At 46.4% G+C, this 25,244-nt stretch overlaps 1 protein-coding gene across 1 annotated transcript; it reads right to left on the bottom strand.

The window, feature by feature from the left end:
• Positions 1-446: 446 nt before the first annotated feature.
• RIPK4 (receptor interacting serine/threonine kinase 4) lies at positions 447-20,691 on the bottom strand. The gene is made up of 8 exons (XM_084496170.1): positions 20,432-20,691; positions 15,016-15,307; positions 7,589-7,737; positions 6,734-6,783; positions 5,474-5,632; positions 4,321-4,427; positions 3,548-3,800; positions 447-2,752 (listed from the first exon to the last, which is right to left on the bottom strand). Exons 1-8 carry the CDS (start codon positions 20,605-20,607, stop codon positions 1,575-1,577), a joined length of 2,364 nt encoding a protein of 787 aa, XP_084352296.1. The 5' UTR covers positions 20,608-20,691; the 3' UTR covers positions 447-1,574.
• Between the last annotated feature and the right edge of the window lie 4,553 nt (positions 20,692-25,244).

The following is a 25,244-nucleotide window of genomic DNA, read 5'->3' as shown; positions in this document are numbered from 1 at the left end:
GCTCCCCAGGAGGTAGGAGCAAAGCACAACACACGTGCCTGCCCTGTGGCATGCATGGTGGGAATGCCCTGCTGAGGAGCAGCCCACGAGTCACAGCGCTTAGTGACAAAGGGAAGATGCAGATGCCTTTGATTTGCTTCAAAATGGGGAAGAAAACCAAACTCCCTCAACAGTTACAGCATTAGAGGAAAGCATCCCAGTTGTATATCAAAGTGTTTGGCACATACAGGCTAGGTTATGCGAGTCTTTATTCTATAAATGTCTGTAACACCTCCCATTCGTTCAAGTTCCTAACCTACTGTGCAAAACCTAAGGGGAATGTAGAAAGAGGAGTGCCTTACAACTCAACTATTTTGCCTTCAGCATCATTAAACACATTACAGTTGCGTGCTGCTGCTGGCTGCTGGGTCTTCAGTTGCTTAAAAAAACTACAAAATACAAGCAGATATGGAACACAATCTTTTATTAATAATGTATCACATTTGAACTTTGAAAAGAGTGAAATTAAAAGGCGTATTAAAACATACCCACTCTAAGCAATCTATTTTCTTCAGTAGAAAAAAAGCATACAACAGGTAGAAATACTATATACACAGTATATCAGTGTAGTCAACACACAGTTCATTCTCCTAGGACATGTACTGTGGCATGGCTGCTATAGTTCTCTAACATATTCCTCCAAACATTGTTCTGCAAATAGATATAACGATGTGAAAATATACCATCCCGTTGCAGTCCCGTATGGAATCTTTAACTTTTGAATTTTTGAGACAAACCTCCAAGCACCTAGTTCAGCTTAGCAATCTCAGAACACATACAAGGTGGTGCTGTATATGAAGATACTTGCGTTAAGCTTTTCCTTCTGCTTATGTGTCATTGGGATCCTTCCTTGTTAATGATAGTCTGCCTCAACTGTTTTGATTACATGGAAATCTGTAAACAATGTGTCTCCAATTAAACAGAGTACCTTCTGACAATGAAGATCAGCCAAGGTTCATGATTAACTATACTTTAAACAGACTTTTCCTTTTCTCTTGCATTCATTTCAAGCAGATCTGTGTTGGGTTTATTTTATCATAAAAGGCTTTAAGCCCAAAATATAGATCACTGCAATAAGCCAGAAATCTACCCCATCCTTTTTCTGAGGAAAATCAGAAAGTAGAATGTTAGTTCTTAAATTAGTTCAGCGTGTCAAAAACAAAACAAAACAAAACACAAAAAAAAGCAAAAAAAAAAAAAAAAAGCAGGGGGGAACCCACGAGTTGCATCTGACCCTCACAACATCCTTGGGAGGGGAATATTACTATACAGGTGGGGCAGGCACACTTGCAATGGATGATCCAGACCACAGTGTGATGCACTCCAGCTCTTAAACTTGTATTTGGCCTTAGTCCATGTGCGCCCTCACTCCCACACTCAAACGTGAGTAGCTTCTTGCTGGTTGCCCCTCAGTCCATCTGCTGACACTGCTGATGAGCAGCAGGTCACTGCACAGCTGGAGAAGGCCCTCACGGGTCAAGCTCCAGCAACCTTCTCGCACCAGGTAGAAAGGTAGCAAGTCCCATACCTTTCAATTAAGTCTCACTTAACAAGACAGTAACTGAGCTACTACTGCTCTGCTGAGCAAGCCGCAGCAGGGTCTGAAATGTGGGTTTTTGCATGTCAGTGAACGCCCCGTGCTTCAGAAGAACCTCAACCGTTTTTGTGTGCCCTCCTCGTGCAGCCAGATGAAGAGCTGTCAACCCCTCATCATCAGAAACGTTGATATTTCCCGAACTGGCGAGTTCTTCTACTACTTCAGAGTGCCCATTTTCCGCAGCAAGATGTAACGCTGTCCTGTTTAAAGGGCCTCTGGCCAGGACACTGGCCCCTTCATCTATCAGCAACTTCGTCGTTGCTAAATGCCCACTGCGAGCGGCCAGGTGCAGAGCCGTACATCCTTCCGCTGTTGCCGCCTCGATGTCTGCACCATGCTTAAGGAGCAGCCTCGACGTGCTCGTGTGGCCCGTTTCGGCAGCTATGTGGAGAGCAGTCTGCGAGAGCGCGTTCGGTATGTTGACATCTGACTCCAGGTCTATGAGCAGGCGAGCGACGCGGTAGTGTCCTCGCTGAGCAGCCAAGTGCAGCGAGGTCCTCCCATCCACGGTCTGCACGTTTACGTTTGCACCTGGCTGCTTGGCCAGGAGCTTTACGATGGGGAGATGGCCCTGCCAGGCAGCATAGTGCAGGGGCACCCAGTCATCCTTGCCTCTGATGTTCACACTAACGCCTCTCCTCAGCAGGATCCGCACAATATTCTCTTGGCCATACTGACAGGCTATGTGGATGGGGGCTCTGCCTTCAAAATCAACCTCATTCAAGGATGCATTCTTATCAAGCAGCATTTTGGTGCTGAAATCATCCCCGTTTTGGGCAGCAAAGTGAAGAGCAGTCCATTGATCCTCATCTTTGGCATTAACATTGATTTTCCTTGCCATAATCAGCTCCACGATGCTTTTAACTTTCTTCTCAATGGCTATGTGAAGAGGGGTGGATCCTTTCTTGTTGGTGAGGTTAGGGTTAGCATTGTAGAGGAGGAGCCACTTGACGCATTCTTCTTGACCAGCTTCAACAGCTAAGTGCAAAAGACTGTAGTTCCCATCTAAAACAATATCAACGTCTTGAGGCTGGAGGATCTTCATCAGCTTGCTGGTGTCTCCAGCTAAAATGGCCTCCGTTAGCTTCCTTTTCTGTATGTCTGTAGTACCAATATCTAGATGGAAAAAGACAACATCACAATGCTGATACCTGCCAATCCTTACGTGTCCCTGGCTAGAACAGCTGGTGGCTTTGAGCAATGACTTCAGACTGCAAAAATTGCCTCCCCCTCCCACTGCCATACCTGCAGAGGTTTCAGAACCATTTCACAGGGCAGATTTGGAGCCCACACTTGTCCTTATCCTGTTTCCAATGAAACTAAGAACAAAGGATGCTGTGGTTGGTCTCCCTGCACTAGTCATAGTTTGCCGAAGTGGAAAATAGACGCCTGCTTTTTGCAGCGCAGACTGAAAATGGAGGGGTGTGTGCACAACAGGGTGGTCTTTACTACAATGTTCATGGGAGCTGCTGAGAAACTTGCTTGAGCCTTCCCCAAAGACAGGTGCTCAGACTTGGGCTTTGTATAACTGAAGAAGCCACAAGCTCTTCTGGCACGTGGCATTGGCTTTAGTCTTACTCTGAGCGGGATGCTAGACTAGGTGACCTCCCTTCCAACCAGCCTTTCCATGACTGATTCTGTAATTGCTTTGATGAGGATTCAGGTCACTTGTTTTCAAAAGTAAATGAGATTTATTGTTTCTCATTAGACCGTGTTTAGGAGCCTCCTCACCCATTTTATTTAAATAACTACCTCCTGTAAACAAATTTGTAGTGCTGACAGCAGGAGAAAGCAAGGCTAACAGTGATTTCCAGAATGTTATTCTCCATATGACCACTCTCTGACCCACCAACTCCCATGCCCTAGTCCAAACAATTACAAAAACAAACAAACAAAAAACCCGACCATTACCTGAACTCTCTCTTTCAAAGGAAAGGGAAAGGGAGCCTCTGGACGAAAAAGCGGAATCTACGGACGAAACTCCTGAAAGCCGCTTGTCGCTGGCAGCGAGTTTGGATTCAGAAGAGCTGCGGCTGAGGTCCTCAGGGCCTTCCATAGTCTGTGAAATCCCTGAATCCAGCTGGGACAACAACTCTGAGAGACTGTAATCCTTAACTGATGCTAGAACAGGCTCCTGTTTCGGCTGGGATAACGCAGACATCCCCTTCAAGAGAAGCACACAAGCATTTTACAAAGGTCAACAAGGAAAACTGAGCTTCTGCGAGAGGAAACCTCACTGTTAGCTTGCAGATACCCTTGAAGCACCATTCTTGCTAAATGAATCCTACAAATAAGGCCACTGAAAACTTTCAGATGCAGGAGAGAAGCTTTCATCAGTACTCTCACAGCCACTAAAGCCACATGGCTCTTTTATCTACAGCGTTTTTTAAGATCAGACACACCCACACAGTTCCAGCCTTTACTTCCTAACTGTCCTGATGTCCCTCAGCAGCCCAAGGGTCCACTGGCACTCAGTTTTGTGCAGCTGATTTGTACATCTACTGCCACTTCTGCATTCCAGGCCTTCAGCAAGACCCACTCCTACCAGGCAAGAAGGTGTTAAAAAGCAACAAAGAAAAGGTTGTTTGGAAGGTACAGGTCACAGAAGTATCTGCTTCTCATTAAAAAAAAAAAAAAAAGAAAAAAAAAAATAGTGCAATTTAACACTAGATAGGAGAAAATACCTCAGACCGTTGCTTCGGGGAGCTCTTGGTGTCCACGTCCTCAGCTATCATTTCTTTTGTTTCATCTTCTGGTTTCTCACAGAGGGCCTCTGTTTCTGAAGTGATTTCTTTGAAGAAAGAAAGACAGGGTTTTGTTTGTTTTGTCTTGTTTGTTTGCTATTAAATAGGAGTCTTCTCCTGAGATGCCCTGCTGCCTTTCTTATCACTAGAGCTTAACGGCTATTTGATGTTCTAGGAGGAGGACTCCTGTTTTGGCTATTCCACACAGCACCTCATCAGTAGGTACAGAATTGCAGCTAACCAAAAAGTGCAAACGACTGACTGAACAGTTCATTTTCACGTTCAGACCAGACTTATGGTACGTGATGGCCACACCGCAGGACTGTAAACTAGTCTACTGCTAGCAGACTTAAAAATATGTTCCAAAAAGATGCAAAACCTCTTCCCATTAGTTCCCATACTTTGTTTGGGCAGGAACATGGAAGTGGGTGGGGGGAAGAGGCAAATCTCTGTCATTAATGTGAAATAAAGCTACTAAGAGATAGTACTCGCTACACTCCTTTGCACACCTCAGTTTGTAACAGGTGCTTTGGGTGAGTTCAAACCTTTGAGCAGAGCTGCCTTTGTTATGGGCAGAAAAACAAAAGCACAAATTGTTTTGAAAAAAAAAAAAGAAAAACAAAAAGAGGCAATTCTGTTTCTTAGCACACAATGGTGTATTCCAAGAGCCAGGGTGTTCAACACTTTGGTATGGTAAAAAAAAAAAAAAAAAAAAAAAAAAAGAAAAGAAAAGAAAAGAAAAGAAAAAAAAGCACACCAAGTCCAGCTTGACAGGCATATACCCTGATACAAACGATCAGAATTGAACATAAACCACCTCCCCTCAAGGTACTGGCTAAATAGATCAACTGGCTCAGTACAGATCTTATTCCTGACGTGTTTACATAACGCTGTCATGGTCAGACTTGTCCCCAGATAATCTCTTCCTCCATGAATGAATAAGTGGCCTGTATCATTGTCTCTCCCATACAATGTGCTCTGTTTATTCTGTCACAAAGGTTCACAGCATTTACCCCAAGGATTAGCAGAGTCCTGAGCAATAACATGACTCATAGAAGAAGAAATAGGCGGCCAAGTTACGAGGAAATCTTACCTTGAAATGTTGGCCGTTCACCAGGATCATCTTGCCAACATTTTTGCATCAGTTTGATCAAGTTATTACATGAATGAGGTCTGGATTTGGAAACAGCAGGTAGCTCTGGGCGGTGGCCTTTAACTACTTTTACCATAATATGTAAAATGTTGTTTTCCTCTGTAAAGCAAAAGCACACAAATGAAGCTCTCGCAGCAAAAGGAAGGATTTCTCTTTTGTCTAACAGCATTAACAGTGTATTAGGCAAAAACTTGTTTTTCATGCAATATTTTTGCTAGATTTCTTTGCCAACAGGGGAAAAAGGAAAAAATGGACCTATTCTCCCACACCATATTCAGCAACACAGTAACATCTACTTCCAGTTATCAGTTAAAAATCAATCGTCAGTAAGCGACTGTGTGCTTTTTCTTCCCATAAAAGGTGCAGAACCAAAGAAAAAACAACACCAAAACAGTGCTTTGCTACATCTCTTTGGATTTCCGTATCTGCTACAAGAAAACTGAAGAACAGTTTTCACAAAGACCAGGTACCCGAACTTTTCATAAAGGTAAAGGAAGACCACAGGTCAAGCAGTGAAGCAATGTGGCTCTTGATTCTTAAGCCAACCACTGGGCTAAACGGGATCTCTCACTAGAAGAAAAATGAATAGTAGACTGGAACCTGCTCAAACACGTTTGCTATACATAGGCTAGTTGCATACAAAGGAAAAGAGTCATAAAGAATAAATAACTGCCTGTAGATTGGTACATTTACTGTGGGGCGGAACAAAGCTTACTCTCACAGGCAGAGTTTTTTTGTTTTTTTTGTTTTTTTTTAAATCTGCACCCACAATCTACAAATAAACTCCAGAGCCTCTCTACAGAGAAGCTGTTTCTGAAAACAGGATGGCTGCCTGCCAGTTGGCTTTGCCCTGTGCTGTTCCTTGCTGGCCACCAACATCTGACAGAAGTCTGAGCAGGCCACACACTGACATGGATCAGTACAGCAAACTCCAACAAAAAATACAGCAAACTGCAAAAAAAGGTGCACATCAGGGCACACCGTGGCACCATAGGTTCTGCTTTTAGGATGTAGGTCAAAGGAGGACTTAAAATTACGCTTGGCATTTGAGATCTTACATATGCTGATGGCATAAGACTGTAGGAATTTGGAGGACATGCATCATACTTGTAAACTGGGGCTGGTGGGGAGGGAAGCGTGTTTATCAATGGAAGAAAGGGAAAAAGAAGTCCAACACAACACACAACACATCAGACTTACCTGCAAAAGGCTTTTTCTGTGTAAGAACTCCCCAAATCACAATGGAAAAGCTACAAACAAATACAAAAAAATACTTTTAGAAAAGCTTTAAAAACCACAAAAAAAACCTACCACTATACAGAAGTATAACATGTTTTGGTAAGTTCTCTTTTCTTGGCCTTCACTTTTGTGTGCATTTCAGCTGAGAAACACACACAGCGAGATGCAGCCAAGAACCATGATCTGAAAGTCTAGTTTGTGAGGGAGGGACCTGAGGCAGTGAACACAGAGCTGCCAGAGAATGCTGATTTCTTGTTAACATCTACCAATTACTCCACAAAGACACTAACAAGATCAGAGAGCAGCAAAGAATTACTGGGGATGTTATTTAATACTTCTACCCTGCAAGACAACTATAAAAAATATATAAACATTCCTCTTCCAACATGACATTCTTTTAATCTACATCTATGACTTCCTTTTCCTAATAACCTTACCATGAAAGAAAAACCAAAGAGATAGTGATGAAATCCACCAAAGATAGCTAAGAATTTTGTCACAGACTAGAAAAGTAGGTCAGGATGTACCTTTTGACGGGGAAATTTAAGGTGCCCTGAGTGCCTCCCATGACAGTTGCTAATAAATAAATGTTTCTTAGAATGATTTCCATAATGCTGAAGACCAGAATCAGCTGCAGTTTGTTAAAAGTCTTCTACGTTGTAAAGACTTTGCATAAAGAGAACTAAACACGAGCCTTTGCAAAACGAGGCTCAAACAAGAGTTAGGGGCTTCGTGGTCAATTAAGTGTTATAAACAGAAAAAAAGAGGACTCATTAATTTAAAGCCCTTTTTTAGGTGTTTTCTCAGTTAACTGACCTGTACACATCATGCTTGGTGTCAAAACACCTGTTTTTTTCTTTGATGCGCTCGGGAGGAAGGTATGCAATTGTGCCACACAAGCCGTCCATGCTGAGGTCATGGGAATGGGACAAGCCATTGCACTTTGCGAGTCCAAAGTCAGAAATCTGCAAAAGACAGAGGAGGAGGGGAGAGAATTAAGTGCATGCTACCATTAGACTTCAGAGGAGCTGAAAACTTTTCTGTAGAGAATGATAGATGACCCCCAAAAAAACAGTGAGCACACTCTGGAAGCATTACGCTGTGGTAGGCTTTTCTTCTTATGGTTAAGCTAAAAAAAATTAAGCAGCTTTTTGCAAGCAGCGGCATGTCAGCCCATTACACAGCAAACACAACAAACAGTCAGCCAATTTATTGCAATTTAAAACCAGTCAAAATTCAGCTAGTGCAAACTACAGGTTAATGCAATTCCTGGTCTCGCCACCCCCTTTCCATAAGCAACATCACGTTGTATGTTATGTTGAACTGTTCTGAGCACCTATTTTCGAGCTCGTGGTCTGAAAATGAGTGCAAGAGAATTGCTCTTTCAGATATCACTGTTCCACTGACCATACCAGCAAGGACCAAGCCCAGCACCAGAGGCACAAAGGGTTTAAAACACACAGACACACACACTGAACCCACACGGGGAATTCTTTTTGGCAACTAGCAGATATAGCAAGTCGGTGCAGTGACGCAGTGAACACAGCTGAAGTGAACTAAACAAGTGACAGCAAGTTTAGAAAAAGGAAAACACACCTCCACTTTAATTTGAAGTGTCAAACAAATATGCATTCATTTGCTCTCAAAGGCATACCAATCATCAAGCAAACAGATAGGCAAGGAATTTTCCTTTGTCTTACTTATTTCCCACTGGTCAAAAATGTCTATTATGTTAAGTGGAAATTTCAAGAAGAGCCAAGCCTTTTTTTTTTTTTTTGACCACTCTGCCCACTGATTTTGGTCTACACGTTAGATAAGGTTTCTCCTTCAAGCAACCCCAGCACCACCACCAAAAAAAAAAAAAAAAAAAAAAAGACATGTATCTTCTTTTTATCTAATAAATGCTCAGGTTTTTCAATGACTCATTCCCCTAGCACCTTTTTGATCTTCACAACTTCTCCTTTGAGAAAGTTTTCCCTCAAAACAAGAGGCATAATTAAAAAAAAACCTTCATTTTATTTTCTGAAAGAGGCTCCGGCTCTACCCTTTCAGAAGCTTCTCTCTAAAGATAACCGCAAGGCTAGCTGCAACACGTCCCCGTTATTGGAAAGGGGTAAAACTGCAGCCAGCCCCACGCTGCCGGAGAGGAGGCAGGCTGCAGAGCCATCACTCCACAGATGCCAGGAATCTCCCCTTGTCATAAAACAAACAAACCAGCCCACGCAGCCTCGGCAGGAACTTCTCCCAGGAACAAACAGCTCGGGAGAGACGTTCAGGAGGGGGCCTGCACCCTAGCACGCAGGTATTTCCCACCTGCTGCCTGCCTGGATCTTAAATCTGTAGGGCAACGCAGGAATGGCTTTGGAAGACGACAAAAATGTGAAGTCATCTGGAGGAGCAGATTCCCGTGCAATTTTCTTCCCAGCAAGCAGGCAAGATCAACAAGTCAACTGCCCTGGTGAGAGCCAAATCGATGGCCCCAGCAAGCCACAGGATTTGGGGGCAGCTGGTGCTCAACGGGAGCACCAAAGCACAGCGCCAGCATCGTGCAAGCCCTCGGTGTCAGGTTAGCAAACGCTCCGAGTCCTGCAAGCCCGAACAGATCCAGCCTGGTGGAGCGCTGCTCTGCTTTGATTAACGCGAAGCAGAGGGCTTGCACACACACCTCAAGAAATCCACATGGCACGCAGGCGTAATTTTACAGAAAGGCACCTTCCTCTCTGCCCGAACAATGCCAGGTTTCCTGCTGTGTAGGTGAAGAGAGAAGATGAGTTGCAGGCAGCGCGGTGACCCTGCTGCGTTACGGCGGGCCACCAGCTATGCCACAGGGCACGCAGCAGGCCTCACGCCGAGCCTACGCACCAAAAAACTGCTACAGCACATGGTGTACCCCACACACAGCCCTCCAGGCCAGCACAGCTTCCCCTTGCAAACCTGGCTGTGAAGGGCCAGGTTTTACACAAAATAAAAGGCAATTTATCCGCAGAGCAGAGCCCCAGTCGCACCAAACACAGCAGAGAGCGCCGGCGCACGGAGAATTGTCACCTGCCAGGCTGACATAAAGGAGCAGGATGCCGCAGACAGCCCTTGTGGCTTTCCCGAGTCCCTTTAGGGTAAATTTTCCACGCTGCATGGGGTAGTTAGTTAGTCATGCAGCTTCTTCTAACGTCAGTGGGAACTGCGCAGTGGGTGGAAGGCAGCCATTTGCCTTATCTCTCCTGCCTTGAAATTGCTGGTTCTGCCGCACCAGGCGTCCCTGCTCCTTCCTCACATCCCCACCGGCCCCAAGCCCACCCCAGCACCTGCCCTGTGCCTGTGTGTCATGCTCTGCATGTAGCCTTGCTCCTCGCCTTACTCATTTTGGATGGATCCCACCACGCTTCAGAAGCATACCTAATACCCGCGGAGTTAAGGGGAGACACGGAGGCGACAGACTGCTGCATGCAAAACATGCGGTGAAGGGGTAGGAAGAAGAGGAGAAACATGGGCCAAACCCCACACAGGCAGTGGGATTGTACATGTTCAGACAGCTCAGGTGCTCTCGGCCTTTTAAAGGGCTGCATGAAAAGAAACACGTGAGCAGCCACTGGGGAGGGGAGCTGCACGTGCTCCCCGGCCCGCAGCCCAGCAACATGACTGCCAGGCTGCAGATCTGAAGGGCATTTTCCATACACCTTTTTACTGGTTTGGTTTAAATCAAGTGTTCTGTGCACGCAGCCTAGCTGCTTCTGTCAATGGCAAACATTTCCATTGCAGTTTGCTAAAATCCACTCACTTGCAAGATTTTAGATGCTTGAGTTGGCCAAGTTATTTTTTACAGCTTCTGTAGAGACCAAAATCTCTCTCTTCCCCTCTTTTTCTTCTCCTTTTTTTTTTTATTTTTAAAAACATGTAACCCAAGCAGTGCAGGGATCTAGCTCCTAGAAACAAAAACAATGCCTGGAAACTGATGGCTCCCAATAGCCCACCCTAATGCACGCACGCAGTTCCTGATGCTGCATGTCATTTTTCTGCAAATCAGGCTCAGGAATCCACCTCAATGGACTCAGGGACAGAGTTCACCCAAAGGTTTCCTTCAACAAATAGGTAACATAAAGCAGATTAATTTTTAATCTCTGCTGGCATTCCTGGTATTTGTTTCTGGTCCAACTGTCTGTGCACTTGGTGACTGAGGATGCCACCGTATTTGTCCACAGGGTTTTGATGATGGGCTTTTGTTTTTGTTTTTTTTTTTTCTTCTTTATTTTTCTGAAGACAAGGTGGAAATGTTGTTTGTTTGTTTGTTTGTTTTTCTAAAAAATGCAAGAAAGTTTTAAAAGACTTACACGGATTATAGATTCGGAATACAAAACATTAGGAATAAAAAAATAATTCTCTTGGTTCCATACGTAGACACAGCTAGCACCTCAACTTCAATCGTGTATGTTGAGAAACACTGGTAGAAAGACTTCAGTTAGCTACAAAACAAAGTCCTTTTAAAACAGATTGTGTTCCTATCCTTTTCTAACATGTCCTGAAGCTTTAACTCTAAAATCTGTTTTAGCTGAGATGTTTGCATGGTCTAAAATTTTGGGTAGACCTGTGTGGTACCAGGAGTTGGACTCGATGATCCTCATGGGTCCCTTCCAACTTGGGATATTCTATGATTCTTCAGAAGAGCAGAAACCACGGTCAAACATCCACTTTAATCCATCATAAATGTGCATTGCCACAGCAGGGATGGTTCTGCTTGCTCTCCTCTGCCACTACTAGAGAGAATTGATCGAGGTGAGAATCAGCTTGGCTGGCTGGCATCAAAGAGCCAGGTAACAAAAGCCCCAGACACCTTGATCAGGAGGGGTGGGAAATGGAGAAGGGACACAGAAAACAAAGCCTCTTCTCCTTTCTAATAACAGGAAAGCATTTGCAGCTGATAAAAAAAAAAAGAAGTGGCTGTGTTAACTGCATCAGCTAGTCTAATGAAAGAGAACCTCTTGTCACCAGCCTGGCCTCCAGCTATTACCTTGACCTACAGTACATAGAGAAGCTTTATGACAAACGCATTTTCTATCTGTCTAGGCCTCTTCTGACTTCAAACTCTACGAATTTTGCCGCCTTTTCCTTCAGCTGAACCAAGTAAAGGTGAAGACTGACTAAACATGGAGAGGTTGTCTCTGGGTGCTGCCAGCACAGCACAGCAGCAAACTTCACCCTGGCTGCAGTTGGATCAAAGTAGGGGAAAGGAACTGCGAGCTCATCTTGATTCAAATTCTTTGAAAGAAAATCTGGAGATGAAAAACAATTGGTGGGATTTGCCAGTGTATGTACCTATACATATAAGCTGTATAAGAGAAACAAGGACAGTAATGTTTTTCCCCAAAGGTATTAAGCTGCAGGCCAGCTTCATTTTAAAAACCTGAATGAAAAGTAACTCTTTTAAGAAGATAAACCTGGGCAGCAGTAACTGAGCATGTGGGCACGGCAGCTGCCAACAAGTCAGGCGGAGAGGTTTTGCACAGGGGCTGTATTCACCTGCGGAGGGCTCTGGAGAGAGATCCCATGGGATCTCCGAGCACTGAGTGTGCTACCGCTTGCGAGGGCAGCGCAGGAATGCGGCACTGCTTCCCCGCCGACAATTGCCACATCCCAGGGAGCTGGAGGAGGGATCCTGATTTTGTACAGGGGACAGCAGGCTGAAGAACAAGCTCGTTAGATGTGGTAGAGGTGAGCGAAAGCGAGGTGTTAAGCAGCTTGTAAGTATTTGAAGGCAGCATGTGTGAAACACCAGAGAAAGGGGCAGGGTGGATCTTGTTGACAGAGAGAAGCAACAGGCTGAAATTAAGGAAAAAAACGCAGGCTGTTTGTTGCTAGCAAAGCTTGCCTGGGTATGCAATAATCCTCCCAAGAAAACCACGTTGCTTAAGGCAACCCAGATATGGAGAGGAAGGGAGCTCCCACCTAAGACTCGTTTCGGGACAGGAGGCATCCTACAGAGGATAGCAAAGCCTTATCCTAAGTTGCACGTTACATACATACACTTAAAATCACCAGAGAATCCCCCAGCATGCCTTTGAGAAAATTAACAAATACACAGCTATCTGCATCCCAGCTCAGGCTAATCTCACCCTCTTAATTACCCCGCCAATAACAAAATTCAGCACCCACACTTATGTAACACGCAGGAGACGGCTTTATGATACGGAGGCACCCACTTGATGATAAGTTGTGTGCAACACCACTGCGTTAGTCATCATCCTCACTTGGGGTTTTTACAGTAAGTGTTGTGCTCGTAAAAGAAGAAGGGTGTGTTTCCATTTAACTAGCAACATGGCACAGAAGCATTCCTAATGTACTCCACTGTAAGTCTGTCTGTTTCCTGGCTCAAGGGCAAACAGCTTATAAAAATCCTCCCTACCTCCAAACTCTTCTTTTGCAGTCTGCAACATCTCTTCACACACTTCAGGATCCTATTAGGGACAGGTCACCTACTAAATTAACACTAACGTTTAAAAAGTAAAAACACTTCAATCATTAGCTTCATTAGCCTTCCAGCAAGAAAATGCACATTAAATCAAGCTGCAGGGTCTGAAATTTAATTACAAGTTTCACATCACACAAAAAGGAGGTTTGGGGCCACATTTTTAAAGTGAAAACTCCTCACAGAATATGCACATCGCCTATTTTGCATGTGGGTTCCTACGTCTGCTTTGCTGCATGGAGGGGTTTCCACGATGCCTGCAGATCTAGAAGAGCTCTGGCTGGAAAAAAAGGTTGGGATCAGACCATTTTTTTCTGAGCTTAATGGAAAGGGTCTGAAGAACATGCTCTACATACGGAACACAAAGCAGCAACACTTTAGGGATGTTGACAATGACCTCACCTGAAAAAAATGTGTGTGCATTTTGTACTTTGCCCCCTCGTATTACTGTGCAGATATAGGCTACGCAGGAGGCAGATATCAGGCAAGATTTCAACCTCCTGAAATGGTGAGAAAAATACAGCCTTCACATCTTGGCTCACAGATGAGTCAAGAATTAGGAATTTAAGAAGTTATGCAAGCGTGCATAAAGTTTAGGTAAATAAATCCTTAACAAAGGCCTTTGAGCACCAGCGTGTGGGAATATACTTCGTACAGTTCAGATCTTGATGTTCTGGCCATCATACCAGGACTGTCTGTAGTTGTCTTGTACCTCAAGAAGAAAATCCTCCTAACAAGTAAACCATAAAGTGCCCTAGAAAAAAAGGTGACTGTGTCCAGACTGATTCCATTAGGCACATGCTTCCTATGGCTCCAACCCTCTCAAGACATCAGGGAAGGTATTTCCATTTCCTGAAAACTTCAGTTTTAGAATAGTACAACAAATCCACAGCCATTTGGCCAGACTGAGGAGGACAGGAAGACAGGGAGAAGATGGATGATGGTGCTGAAAGATCTGTGACTACTTGTGCTGAATTATATCACCCAGGTATGGTTAATCCTGCACTTCTAGGCTCAATAATTTGGCTACTGATTTGGAAAAATAAAAACAAAATTCAGGGAAAAGGTACACTTCAGTCTCTTTCCTCTCCAAAAGGAAGAATTAGAAAGCAAACAAATCTCCATAGACCAGCTGTCAGAACAGAACCTCCAACAAAGAAGGCCAGCAAACATGCTAGCTTACTCTGGAAGAGGATGATAAAAATAATTCCATACTGATAGAGCCAGAAACGTTTCCCTAAGTGACCTCTGGTATGCATAAGCAGTCACGACAGGGATACTTTTTCACTGTATGTGCTCTGGGCAAAGGAAAGAAGACAGCGAGTTGCCTCCAGGAAGGCTCTGCTTCTCCAGACTCCCACTGTACATGAGATTTGGGTATTTAGTGCAACGTACAAAGCCAGAAGGACCCAGACAGAACAAGGTTGCCACTGGGAGCTGCAGAACTGGCAGAGATGACTTGGAGAAAAAAGCAGCGTGAATCTCTGTGTTCTCATCTGCTTTATGGCCTGTCTGTGAGGAAGTTTGTAGCAGAAGGCGCTGGGCTCACAACCCCCGAGTCTGCTATGCTAGCACCCACCTTCTCACAGGCCCTGCAACTCCACCTCTGTTTATGTACCAAAATGGTGCGTAAATCAGGTAGACAAGTTTGAGGATCGGAGCGGTTGGGTTGGCGGGCATTTTCCTAAATCAAAAGGAACGCTTCTGGGCCTCTCTCTGGCCTCTGAGCTCGGCACAGCAGGAATATCCCAAAGCGGGGTTTGGGCTCAGAGTGCCCAAGGCATACCTTGACATGGTAGTGGGCATCAAGCAGGATGTTGGCAGGCTTGAGGTCCAGGTGGAGCAGCGGAGGGGACATGCAGTGCAGGAAGTTCATGCCCACGGCCGTCTCGTGGATGATTCGGAAGCGCAGCTCCCAGGGCAGAGGCTCGGAAGCCAGGAGCTTTTCCAGGGACCCTGTTTCCATGTACTCCATGACCAAGCCAACCGGCTCTTTGCAGATGCCATAAACAGGGAGGATGTAGCGAAACTTTGCCATTTCCATCTTCCTGGCTTCTTCCAGTAACTCCATGCGCTCCCTGCGTGGAAGAGAAAATATGGTAAAGGATGGAGTGGCTGCTCGCTCCCGAAAAAAAGCGCACACCACGTTTAATTTCCTAAGAAATTAAGAAACTGAAAAACACATTTCGTGATCGTTGCCTGGCTGGACCAGGCTGCATCTCTCCAGCCTCTGCCCCAGGCACGTTGTCACATTTACTGGCTTGGCTTTGTGCTGCCGATGACAGCTCAGAGCTGCCGAACCGCAGGCAAGCTGCAGACTTCAGCAGCACAAATCCCCCTAGCCGTGCACGGCCTGCCTCTCCGCTTTGATGTGTCGGCGGCTAGGAAGAAGCCCCAGCTGTGTAATGCCCAGGTTCGCCACTGCCATACCTCCCCGGGCTCAAGCCAGCAGCTTTCTGTGAGTCAGGAGGCTGCCTCCACCAGGAGTGAACACAGCCAGCACTGCTTCAGCTGCCCTGCTGACACAGGCTGACAGCACACAGAGCCAGGGCTGGCAGCCAGAGCCCCTCAGACTCATCCTTTAGGAGGGGAAGCTCCCTGCTGCGACCAGGGGGATGAGGCAAAAGCCTCCCTTCCACCCAAATCCAGCCGTGGCACTGCAGCACTACCTGTCCGAGGCTGATCCTCGTTATTCAGGAGGTACCGAGCACCCACGGGCTGCAGAGATCTGATATGCCCAACTTTTCTCCTTAGCGGTGGGTCTGACCTAGCAAGAAGCAGCAGACCTTTTTCCGAGGTAAGATCAGGCTAAGAAACAACTTAAGAGGTAAGGACAAGATATTGGGAAGAAAAAAAAAAAAAAAAAGATAAGTGAAATCGTTTCTCTCCATTAACCATGTTGGCTCCTGCTGCTCCCTACAGCAACTTGCTTGTGAAATAATTGCCTTTGTAGACAAGTACCCAGTTTGCTCTCTGGCATGCTGGAAGGGAGCGCCTGTGAATAACACAACCAACTCCTTGCCCCCAAGCCACATGCATAGCCAGCATAATTCACCAGGCTTCAGCGAGCTGAGTGCTGGAGTCACGATGTAAAACACCCGTCTGAGCCCTCCGAGGCAGAGCAGGAGCCCAGCAACAGCTCAAACCTAACAGGAGCCGCCGGGCTCACGGGGACCAGGGGTTCCCTGGCTAAGGACAGGCTCAGAAAGAGTCACCAAGGTCAGAGAGAGAGAGAGCAGCTGCTCGAAATTGCCTGTTTTCCCCAGCAAAGAGAGGATTTCCACTTCCAGCAAAATAAAAAGCTTCCCTTTCTGTTTCGACCACGCTCAGTTAGTCGAGTGAAAAAATTGACTAATTAACAGGCAAGCATCCTTTATCCAATTCACCTGTTTAAATAAATAAATAAACAAACGTACGATCACCACCACCTTTAGGGTCTTCCGATATCGCAGCATTCAAAAATGAAACCTCTGGTGATCCAGCATAGCCACTGCGGTACAGGTTTCAAACACAGACCAGACCTCCCCACTTATGCTTCAGAAAATAGGAAAGAAAAAAAAAAAAAAGACAAAAGGGACAAAAGATAAGAGAGCCCGAATACAACTAAATCGTTAGTCAAGTGCTGGAGTGCATTTGCATTAATCCTATTAGCACAAGCAGCTCCTCAGACCAGGCTGAGATGAAAGGTCCCTACCTGCCCTTTCCGCCCCGCTGTCGGTGTGCCCATCGCCTCAACATCCAAGCCCTAATGCTACAGCAAAGGACGCTGTGGTATCGCTGAAGTCCAGTTTTAGCAGATCAAAGTCTGTTTTTTTTATGCTGCTCAGTTACTCATAGTGCTTAGAAATTATTCCAATAATCACCAAGAAAACTCCCTCCAAAGGAAAAAAGATGCTTGTGAGGTTTCTAAGTCAAGAGGCATGGGCCTAGCCTCTGTTACTGCTTCTTATTTGGCACCTACGTGGTTAAAAAGTCAGAATTATCTTCTCTAACCACTTCGTCTCCCTTCCCCCTCCACATATTCTAAGATTACAGTGATTTCTTAGAAAAGTTTGCATCCAGGACTGCTCAGCTCCCCTAAATCTAAGGGTACATACGCTTTCAAAGCATTAGGGGACAGGGGCACGCACTGGAAGAGATCTATCCCTGGGTTCAGATAACATCTTCCAGAGAAGATGCTGACAGCCATGATCAGCCATTTTCAAAGCAATTAGAAATATCAGCTAAATCAGCACGTGGGACCTCGGGCACCCCCGAGGCAGCCCCTGCTCCTGCTGAGGGTCAGGCCGAGCTGCGGCCGCGCTGTGTGGATTCTCCCAAAGATGCAGCGGGGCCCGACGCTTGTAGCACAAGCCCTGCTGCTGCAAGACCTGCGAGAATTACAGCTGTACTCACATTTGCATGCACCCAGTCTTCATGCCCTACAGATAGTGTTCTGTGCAGAAAAATACAACTTTAAGCTCACCGGGCAGCCCTCGCCAGGCTCCTTCATCGGCCACCTGAATAAACGCAGCATCTGCTAACAGCAAGAAATTCCTAAAACCAGCTCAGTTTCTAAGTCCCACTTCACTTCGAAATCCAGGTCCTGCAGAGGGCTTTGCTCATTTTGTCCCAGCCACGGAGGCGTACCTTGCCACCTCCACACCTGGTAGCCACCCTGCACACCTAGCCAAGAGCCCTCTCTGGGAACCGCTACGTTGTTCGGGCTCGTTAGGGCCTGCGTGATTAGGTTCGGCTACAAGAAATTCACCTCCAGGTTGTTCTTGCACAGCTTGCCCCCTTTTTCTCCAGCTAGACTTCTGCTCTGGCCAACGGAGGTAAGGAAAAAAAGACTTTGCTTTCTCCACTGCAGGTCCTGGGCGTACCCTCCTCCACCTTTCTGGGCCACACACTCTTTTCTTCAGGTTTACAGTGAGGGCATCTGGAGCTGCACGTGGGAAACACGATGTCAGGGGACAGAAAGCGGGAACGAATAAGGGTTTAGAAATGGAATTTGGCTAGACAGCCTGAGAGGGCTTGGGTTTAAAGGGAAAAATATCTCTGAAGAATAAAATCTTCTTCTGCTTGAGGCCACTTCACTCTCCAGTGAGATAATTGCCAAGGGAATTACTCCAAATCTACTGCAGAAACAGTAGGAGAGACTACAGAGCACTACCACCACCAAACCATTACAAACAGGGTTTTAATGTGGTACCAAATAAAGAAAGAAAGAAAGCTTCAGTGCTATGCAGTTAATGTTTCTGATATCACTTGTAATTTTAACTCTGTGTCTCCAGACAGTTCCAAGAAACAGCTTGTCAAGTGAACCTCCTGGATTAACAGTTTAATTATACAGGCTTGTTTCAACCAGCTCGAACAGCCTGTGAACTACAGGGGCGGTGTTTTATTTTGTCTGTGCCTGCCCCCCCCCCCCCCCCCCCCCCCCCCGGCCCCCTCCACGAATTCACAATCTCAGCTCAGTTTTATTCTGCAGAAACAGCTTTTTCAAAGGCCAGGGACCCCTCCAACTTCTAATTAACACTCCCCACTCCCCTTAAGTGCATGAAATATATTCAGTAGTAAAACAAATACACCCATCTTTCAGTAACTGGATTGCCAAGATGAGCTGCACGCTGCAGGAGTCCCCTGCCCTCAAAGTTCGCAGATTCCCACAGAATTTTTGTTCACCATACATCACGTCCATACAATCTCTCTCACATCTGCAAACCTCACAACCCCTGAAAGACGGGTGGATCTCTATTGCACACCGAATACCGGTACAGAGATTTGGTAGCATCTCTCAAAATTAATCGTTCACGTTACAATAGGCGGCGACATCCTTTCTGCTATACTCTAAAAATTAACTTTTGAATATGTTTCTAAACATATTCCACAAACAAAAAGTGTAAAAAACATTCTACCTTATATTTAAGGGATGCTTTAATTTCAATGGCAAAATCAGCCAGCTATGGTACCATTTGATTAGGTCTCGGTACACATCGAGTCTGAAACCTACTCTGAAGCTTTAAAGGTAGGTGGGCCTGTGGGTTCACCAGATAACGCATCCTCTGCCACTCTGAGGTCTTTCCCATTTTATTCACAGACAGCACAGTTACCCAACGCAGACATTCAACTCTCCCTCTCCCCTTTGAATAAGAAGCATCTCACTCTGCTATGTAACCCATGCCTACAGCAAATTCAGGCTGGCAAGACGCCCCCCTACCCCAGCACTCTTGCAGAAGACGGGCTCACAAACACCGTCAATCCCGGGCCAGCTTATCTCCTGCTGCTGCAGGAACTGCAGCACGGGAAACCTTCTGAGACTCAACCCCATGGAGCGAGCTGCAGAATCAGCTCGTGAGCTGGCGGAGATCCCAGCGATCGAGGTGGAGCTGGAAAAGCTCCATCGGCGCGACTTGGCCGCGCTCCCCACCTCCTGCACAGATGCTGACCTGCCGTGAAGCTGCCACTGTCCCTCAGACCAGCGGGACGCTTCCAAAGCGCATCCCAAAACCCTCCGTCCCCCTTCATTTGGGATCGTGCCGTGCCCTCCATCGGGGGCGGCCAAGCTGCAGCACCTTCCCACCACACGGTGCCTTGCCCTGGCAAGGGGCAAGGAGCCTCCAGACCCCATCCTGTGTTTCCACTCCTTTCACAAGGACTGAAGCACTGGACCGGGGCAGGGCAAAACGCCTTGCGAGCGGCCCCAAGCGCACAGGCGGGCTCACACTGCAGCTCTTCCCAAGCCGAGCTGCTTCGAGCGGCCAAGCGTCGCTCTTCCCGGCCCCACCACATCTCGTGGTGGCCTGGGCTTCGCCTGAGTGCGATAAATGCCACGTTTGCTTGGGGAATGATGAATTTCCAGGCTGTCTTTGCCGCTCTGGTCACATGCGTGGCTGCCATGGGCTGCGTGCGTGAGGCCAGGCTTGCTTCATTCACTCGCTCCCAAGGCTCTGGGCTACGCCGCCTGCTTCGCCACCCCAAAAACAAGGGCACGCCAGCAGGGCAGACAGCATGGACAACCCAGTTTGGCCTTGGAAGCGTCTGCACCGCTGTTACGCGTTCGCATGTGCTGCGTAGGCGAACCAAAAAAAATAAAATAAAATAAAATAAGAAAGCAAAATCCCCGAGGTTTTGGGGGTCTCCTCCCAAAGCGGGCACAGCCGAGCCCTCCCACCCCTCCCTGCCCCGGTCCCAGTCCCGGTCCCGGTCCCGGTCCTTACTTCTCGTCCACATGGAGGCTGGGCGAGCACTTGATGGCGAGCCAGGTCTTCCAGTGCAGGTGGCGCACCTTGTACACCTGCCCGAAGCCCCCCGAGCCGATCTTCTCCCAGCTGCCGAACTCGCTCTCCTCGAAGGCTCTCAGCAGCCCCACGGCCCAGGGGGAGCCGCTCTCCATGGCTGAGACCGACCCTGCCCAGCCCTGCCCTGCCCGGCTCGGCTCAGCACAGCCCGGCTCGGCTCGGCACCAGGTGAGTCGGGTGCGGCCGAGCAGGGGGAGGCGGCGCCGTCATTTCCTGGGCCGGGCCCGGCCCCGCCGCCATGGCGCTGGCGGGGAGGAGAGGCTCGGGCCCCGGGGGGCGGCCGCCCCCTGCTGCCTCCCCGGCTCCTGCACCCCGGGGTCGGGGCTCTGCCGGGAGGGCAGCCCCGGAGGGGGTCCCTCGGCGCCTCTTTGGCTCTGGGAGGTTGTGCTGCTGTGCGCTCACAGAGTCATCTAGGTTGGAAGAGACCTCCAAGATCACCCAGTCTAGCCTCTGACCTAACACTAGCAGTCCCCACTAAACCATATCACTCAGCTCTACATCTAAACGTCTTGTAAGACCTCCAGGGACGGTGACTCAACCCCCTCCCTGGGCAGCCTGTTCCAATGCCTCACAACCCTTTCGGTAAAGAAGTTCTTCCTGACATCCAACCTAAACCTCCCCTGGCACACTCCTGTGTCTGTGCTTTATAGTTGCCTTGGCATGAGGGATTTTGATTAGCCCAGCTGCAGACTTCAGTCCCTGAATTGTTTTTTGGGGTCTAATTGCAGGACTGATGGATGAGGTGTGATCAGTTGCTGAGACACTGCAGCTGAAAAAGGAGCCTGCAACCTTTGGTACATCATGTAATCCTAAGGAGGCTTCTGCTATCTGCATCGTGACCTTCATGCCTATCACAAGGCTAAAGGTTAATAAAGCTCCTGTTTGTTTGTTGTAACGAATATCAGACCCGGGTTTGTTGTTCTAGGCAGTTAGTGTACAATTTACTCTGGCGGGTTAGGCAACAGGCAGAGGACAATGTGTTTTAAAGCTGGGGTAATATAAGTAAGTCACTTTGTTGTCTTTACAAAGCTCCATTTTAAAAGAATCTATAGAAACGTTTAATTACTCCCAAGACATGGGACATCAAGTCTGTTCTCAGGGCTTTATTCCACATGGACTCCTTCCTGCTTAATTTACTCTGGATTAAACGAAACAATTGCTTACTCTGAATGAGACCGTATATACATAAATCCATTAGGAACAAGAAATAACTGTGAGCAGAGACAAACCCTTAGGCCACCTGCGTGACCCAACAGTACACCTCTGTCTGACCTCCTCCTCCTGGCTATCCTGACTTGTTCCTTGTTTTGATTTGGGTTCAGCAGGATCCATGTGGAGGGACTTCTGTGCTCTCAAGGAGCTCTGCTTAAATTGAAGAAATTTGCTGAAGCAGGGCCTTGGACACTGTGCCTTCTGGAGGTGTACATGACTGACTTGCCAATAGCACACCAAATGTTTTATTCCACTAATGATACATTACCATTCAAGCACCTCTTTCATTAGACAGATGGCAAAAACTGTAAAACAAAATGAACTATGCAAAACTCAGGTTGCAGTTGAGTTTAAGCAAGAAACGGATTGAGTACCTTTTACCTGCACTGTGACTGGAGAGCTAATTCAGCACACACCAGCAGCAATGGAGAGCTCATGACAGAACATCAAAAGAGCTGGTCTGAGAGAATTTAGATTACTCAAGTGCTTTCAGAAAGGCTAAGCCTAAATAAAAATCACACTTAAGGTGCCTAGAGAACAGCTACACAGCCTCAGAGGTTTTAGTTGGGGAAGTGTAGGAAGACTGGAAAAGGGCACCAGAAGAGCAGAGAAAGCATCTCTTAAATCTCTTTAAGAAGCAGAGAAAGAAAGATGGTGGCAAAGGAATCCCACAGCAGTCAGCTCCCCAGTTAAAATAAATAAATAAAACATGCTAGCAGATAGCCAGGATGGCAAAGAGCAGACAATACTAGATTTATTGAAAACAAATCATGTGAAACCAGCCTAATGTATCTTTCTGTGGCAAGGTAACCAGTCTTGTTTAACTTCTCCTCTCATGTGCATGTACGGGCATCACAGAGAAAACTCCCCTTCTTACTCTTGTTTCTCTACTTGCAGTATTTTTTGGTCCAGAGAACAGGATTTCATACAGTGCTTTGGCTTTTTCTTTTTTAAAAGGATACCCTTCTAAAGGTTTGCTTGATGCGTGTGAGATAAACCAGCCCAAAGCTTCAAAAGGTTGGCGGGCACCTTGGCTCTTGTTACAGCTAAGATGCTCTGTGAAGGGGCAGCAGATTTCAACCATGTAACAGCAGCTTTAGAGCTGATACAGACCAGCACTGATCTGCAGCTTTCCGAAAGATAAAATACAAATCCATCTATTCATCCACTCCTCAAACACTTAAACTGTGGCTTAGGTTTTTATGCACAAACGCTGCAATACTGCAGTTGGCTTAAGCTGATCTAAAACGACATTATCACTGAAGGAGGTTTGCCGTCCCCTCTTTTGTCTTGGCACTAGTGCTCACACAGTTGTACTAGCATTCGATGGTTGAACTGTAACTGAATCAGCTCCGTGATCTCACATGAGGGGAAGAAAAAAAAAAAAAAGTAAATAAATCAAACCACACCACTCCCTTGCTTAGTTTTCAGACAGGCGAGAAAGCTGGCCTGACTTACCACAGGCTAATGTCAACAGAGAGGGAGGCAAGCAGGCTGGAAGGGAACTGCCTCCAAAGAAGGTGATGAAAGGGGCACAATTGCACGCGGTAGCAGATGCAGCGGCAAACTCAGTTTAAGGAATTCCTTGCCGATCTCATGCAAAGTGCACCCTCACAAAAAAATGAGGGTTGTGGTGTGGAGGTGGAAAGAGCAGAAGGAAGAGGGTGGGGATTCTTACACTAAAATATCCACTGAAAAAAAAAATCACCTACAATATAGGTAATCATACTGAAGTCAAATGCACACTGTGGTTCTCAGTGCCCAGAGACGGGCACATGTATGAATAGTTCCTAGTTCAGAGTTTAAATGAATGGACGCTGCCTGCCCAGCACCCCAAGAATCAGATCCTTTACACCTTGAGCATACACAAGTAAGCCACGAATTAAAAGGCATGCTGGGGACCATCCTTGGACCTTTACCAGTGAGTTCTTAGTGCTCATGCTGGCAATATGTGAGCCAACGGGAGCACAGGTTGATAATTGTGTGCTTCCTGGTAAACCTGAGGACACTTCTTCATGGGCAAAAAACTGAGGGAGATCATAATTTGCTTAAGATCACATAAGCTCCTCACTGTGGAGACAGTAACAGAATATGCTCTGTATTTGATGTGATTTAATAAAATTACCGTTTCAGGGCTTTAGGTAGGCTTTGCAAAGTGCTTTTAACATGTCTTGCTTTGTGGAATTACATGCCAAAAACCAGATTAGAGCAAATACTCCTCTTCCAAATGCTACACTTTAAAGCATGTGCAAAATAATAGAACTACTTAATGATCCAGCTTGGAGATTATTTTTTTCAAGGAAAAATACTGTATTTTTTCATAACTGCTTCCTTAGAAACTATTGAACTATTTTTGTTAACATTTTTCCTTTGCAAGGATAAGAAAAAGCCCTGCGTTCAGGAATTTAAGTGAGAAGGATTAAGCAACCTCAGTTGCAAATATATCTCATTATCAAGTCTGTTTGTGATGGTCGAGAGCTTGTACAAAGTGAAAAAAAATACAATTAAAAAAAAAAAAAAAAAAAGATTAATCAGATTAATCACATTAGCGTAAGCAATGAATAATAGTGCTGTTTCTGTGGTATTAGGGAGAAGAATGCCTAGTTTTAAATTTTCGTCCTCAGACCTCTGAGAACAAAAAAGGCGTTCTGCATGATTTCCTCAAGCTCGGTCTTGCTCTGCTTCTTGGCAGACACCATCATTTTTAGGTACATTTTTTCCTGCTGTTAGCTGCGCTGCAGGGCACCATCTCCTAGGTCATCATCAAAGGGTTTCTTTGCCAGTCTGGCAAGCTGTCTCCTTCTCCCTCCACAGAGGCGAGGGCCGGCCCAGTCCCACTGAAATCCACAGCGGTCCCGTGCCAGACCCGCAGTTATGCACTACGCTTGTTCCACAGACTCCGTCGGACCTTCGCCAGCTGGCTTTATCTGATGATCTGGCTCCAGGAGAACAAGTCCCTCGTGACTCACGTCCACCTCATACCTGATGCGCTCAGCAACAGGTTGTTTTTCGAGCTGGGTCCCACAGATGCCAGCGCACGATTCCTCGCTTCTTCGCAGGGCTTCTGTCTACCGGGAAGCGCTGAATAACGCGCGGGTTCGAAAAAGATATTTGCTGAACTCGTGCCCCGCGTCGCACGCAAGCGGGTGCCACCAACTCGCGGCGTGATTCAGAGCTCCCAGTCTGCAGGCACCCTCTATGGGCACTGCTGTGAAACACCGCTCGGGACCCGTCCAGACACAGCAGCGCTGGCAGGTGAGAGGGAACTTCAGAGTCACGGTGGAAATTAAGCAGAAACTAAAAACCACTTTTCAAAACTAAATGGATTTACATACATTCACTATAGTAAGCACAACTGGCACGAAAATTTTATAATTTGGTATCAAACTCAGGGAAAAAAAAATAAATCATTTCGAAGTTCTTCAATTCAGATGGATATTTTATTTTTCTTTCTACGTGCAAGCCAGCATCTTGGAGTGCTAATGTAACACCAAAATCTTAACATCAATTTGAAAAAAAC

The sequence above is a fragment of the Aythya ferina genome, assembly GCF_964211825.1.
Source record: "Aythya ferina genome assembly, chromosome: 1".
In the NCBI taxonomy this organism is placed as follows: Eukaryota; Metazoa; Chordata; class Aves; order Anseriformes; family Anatidae; genus Aythya; species Aythya ferina.
The sequence above is the reverse complement of the archived record's forward strand: the minus strand, read 5'-3'. Positions and strand labels throughout refer to the sequence as shown.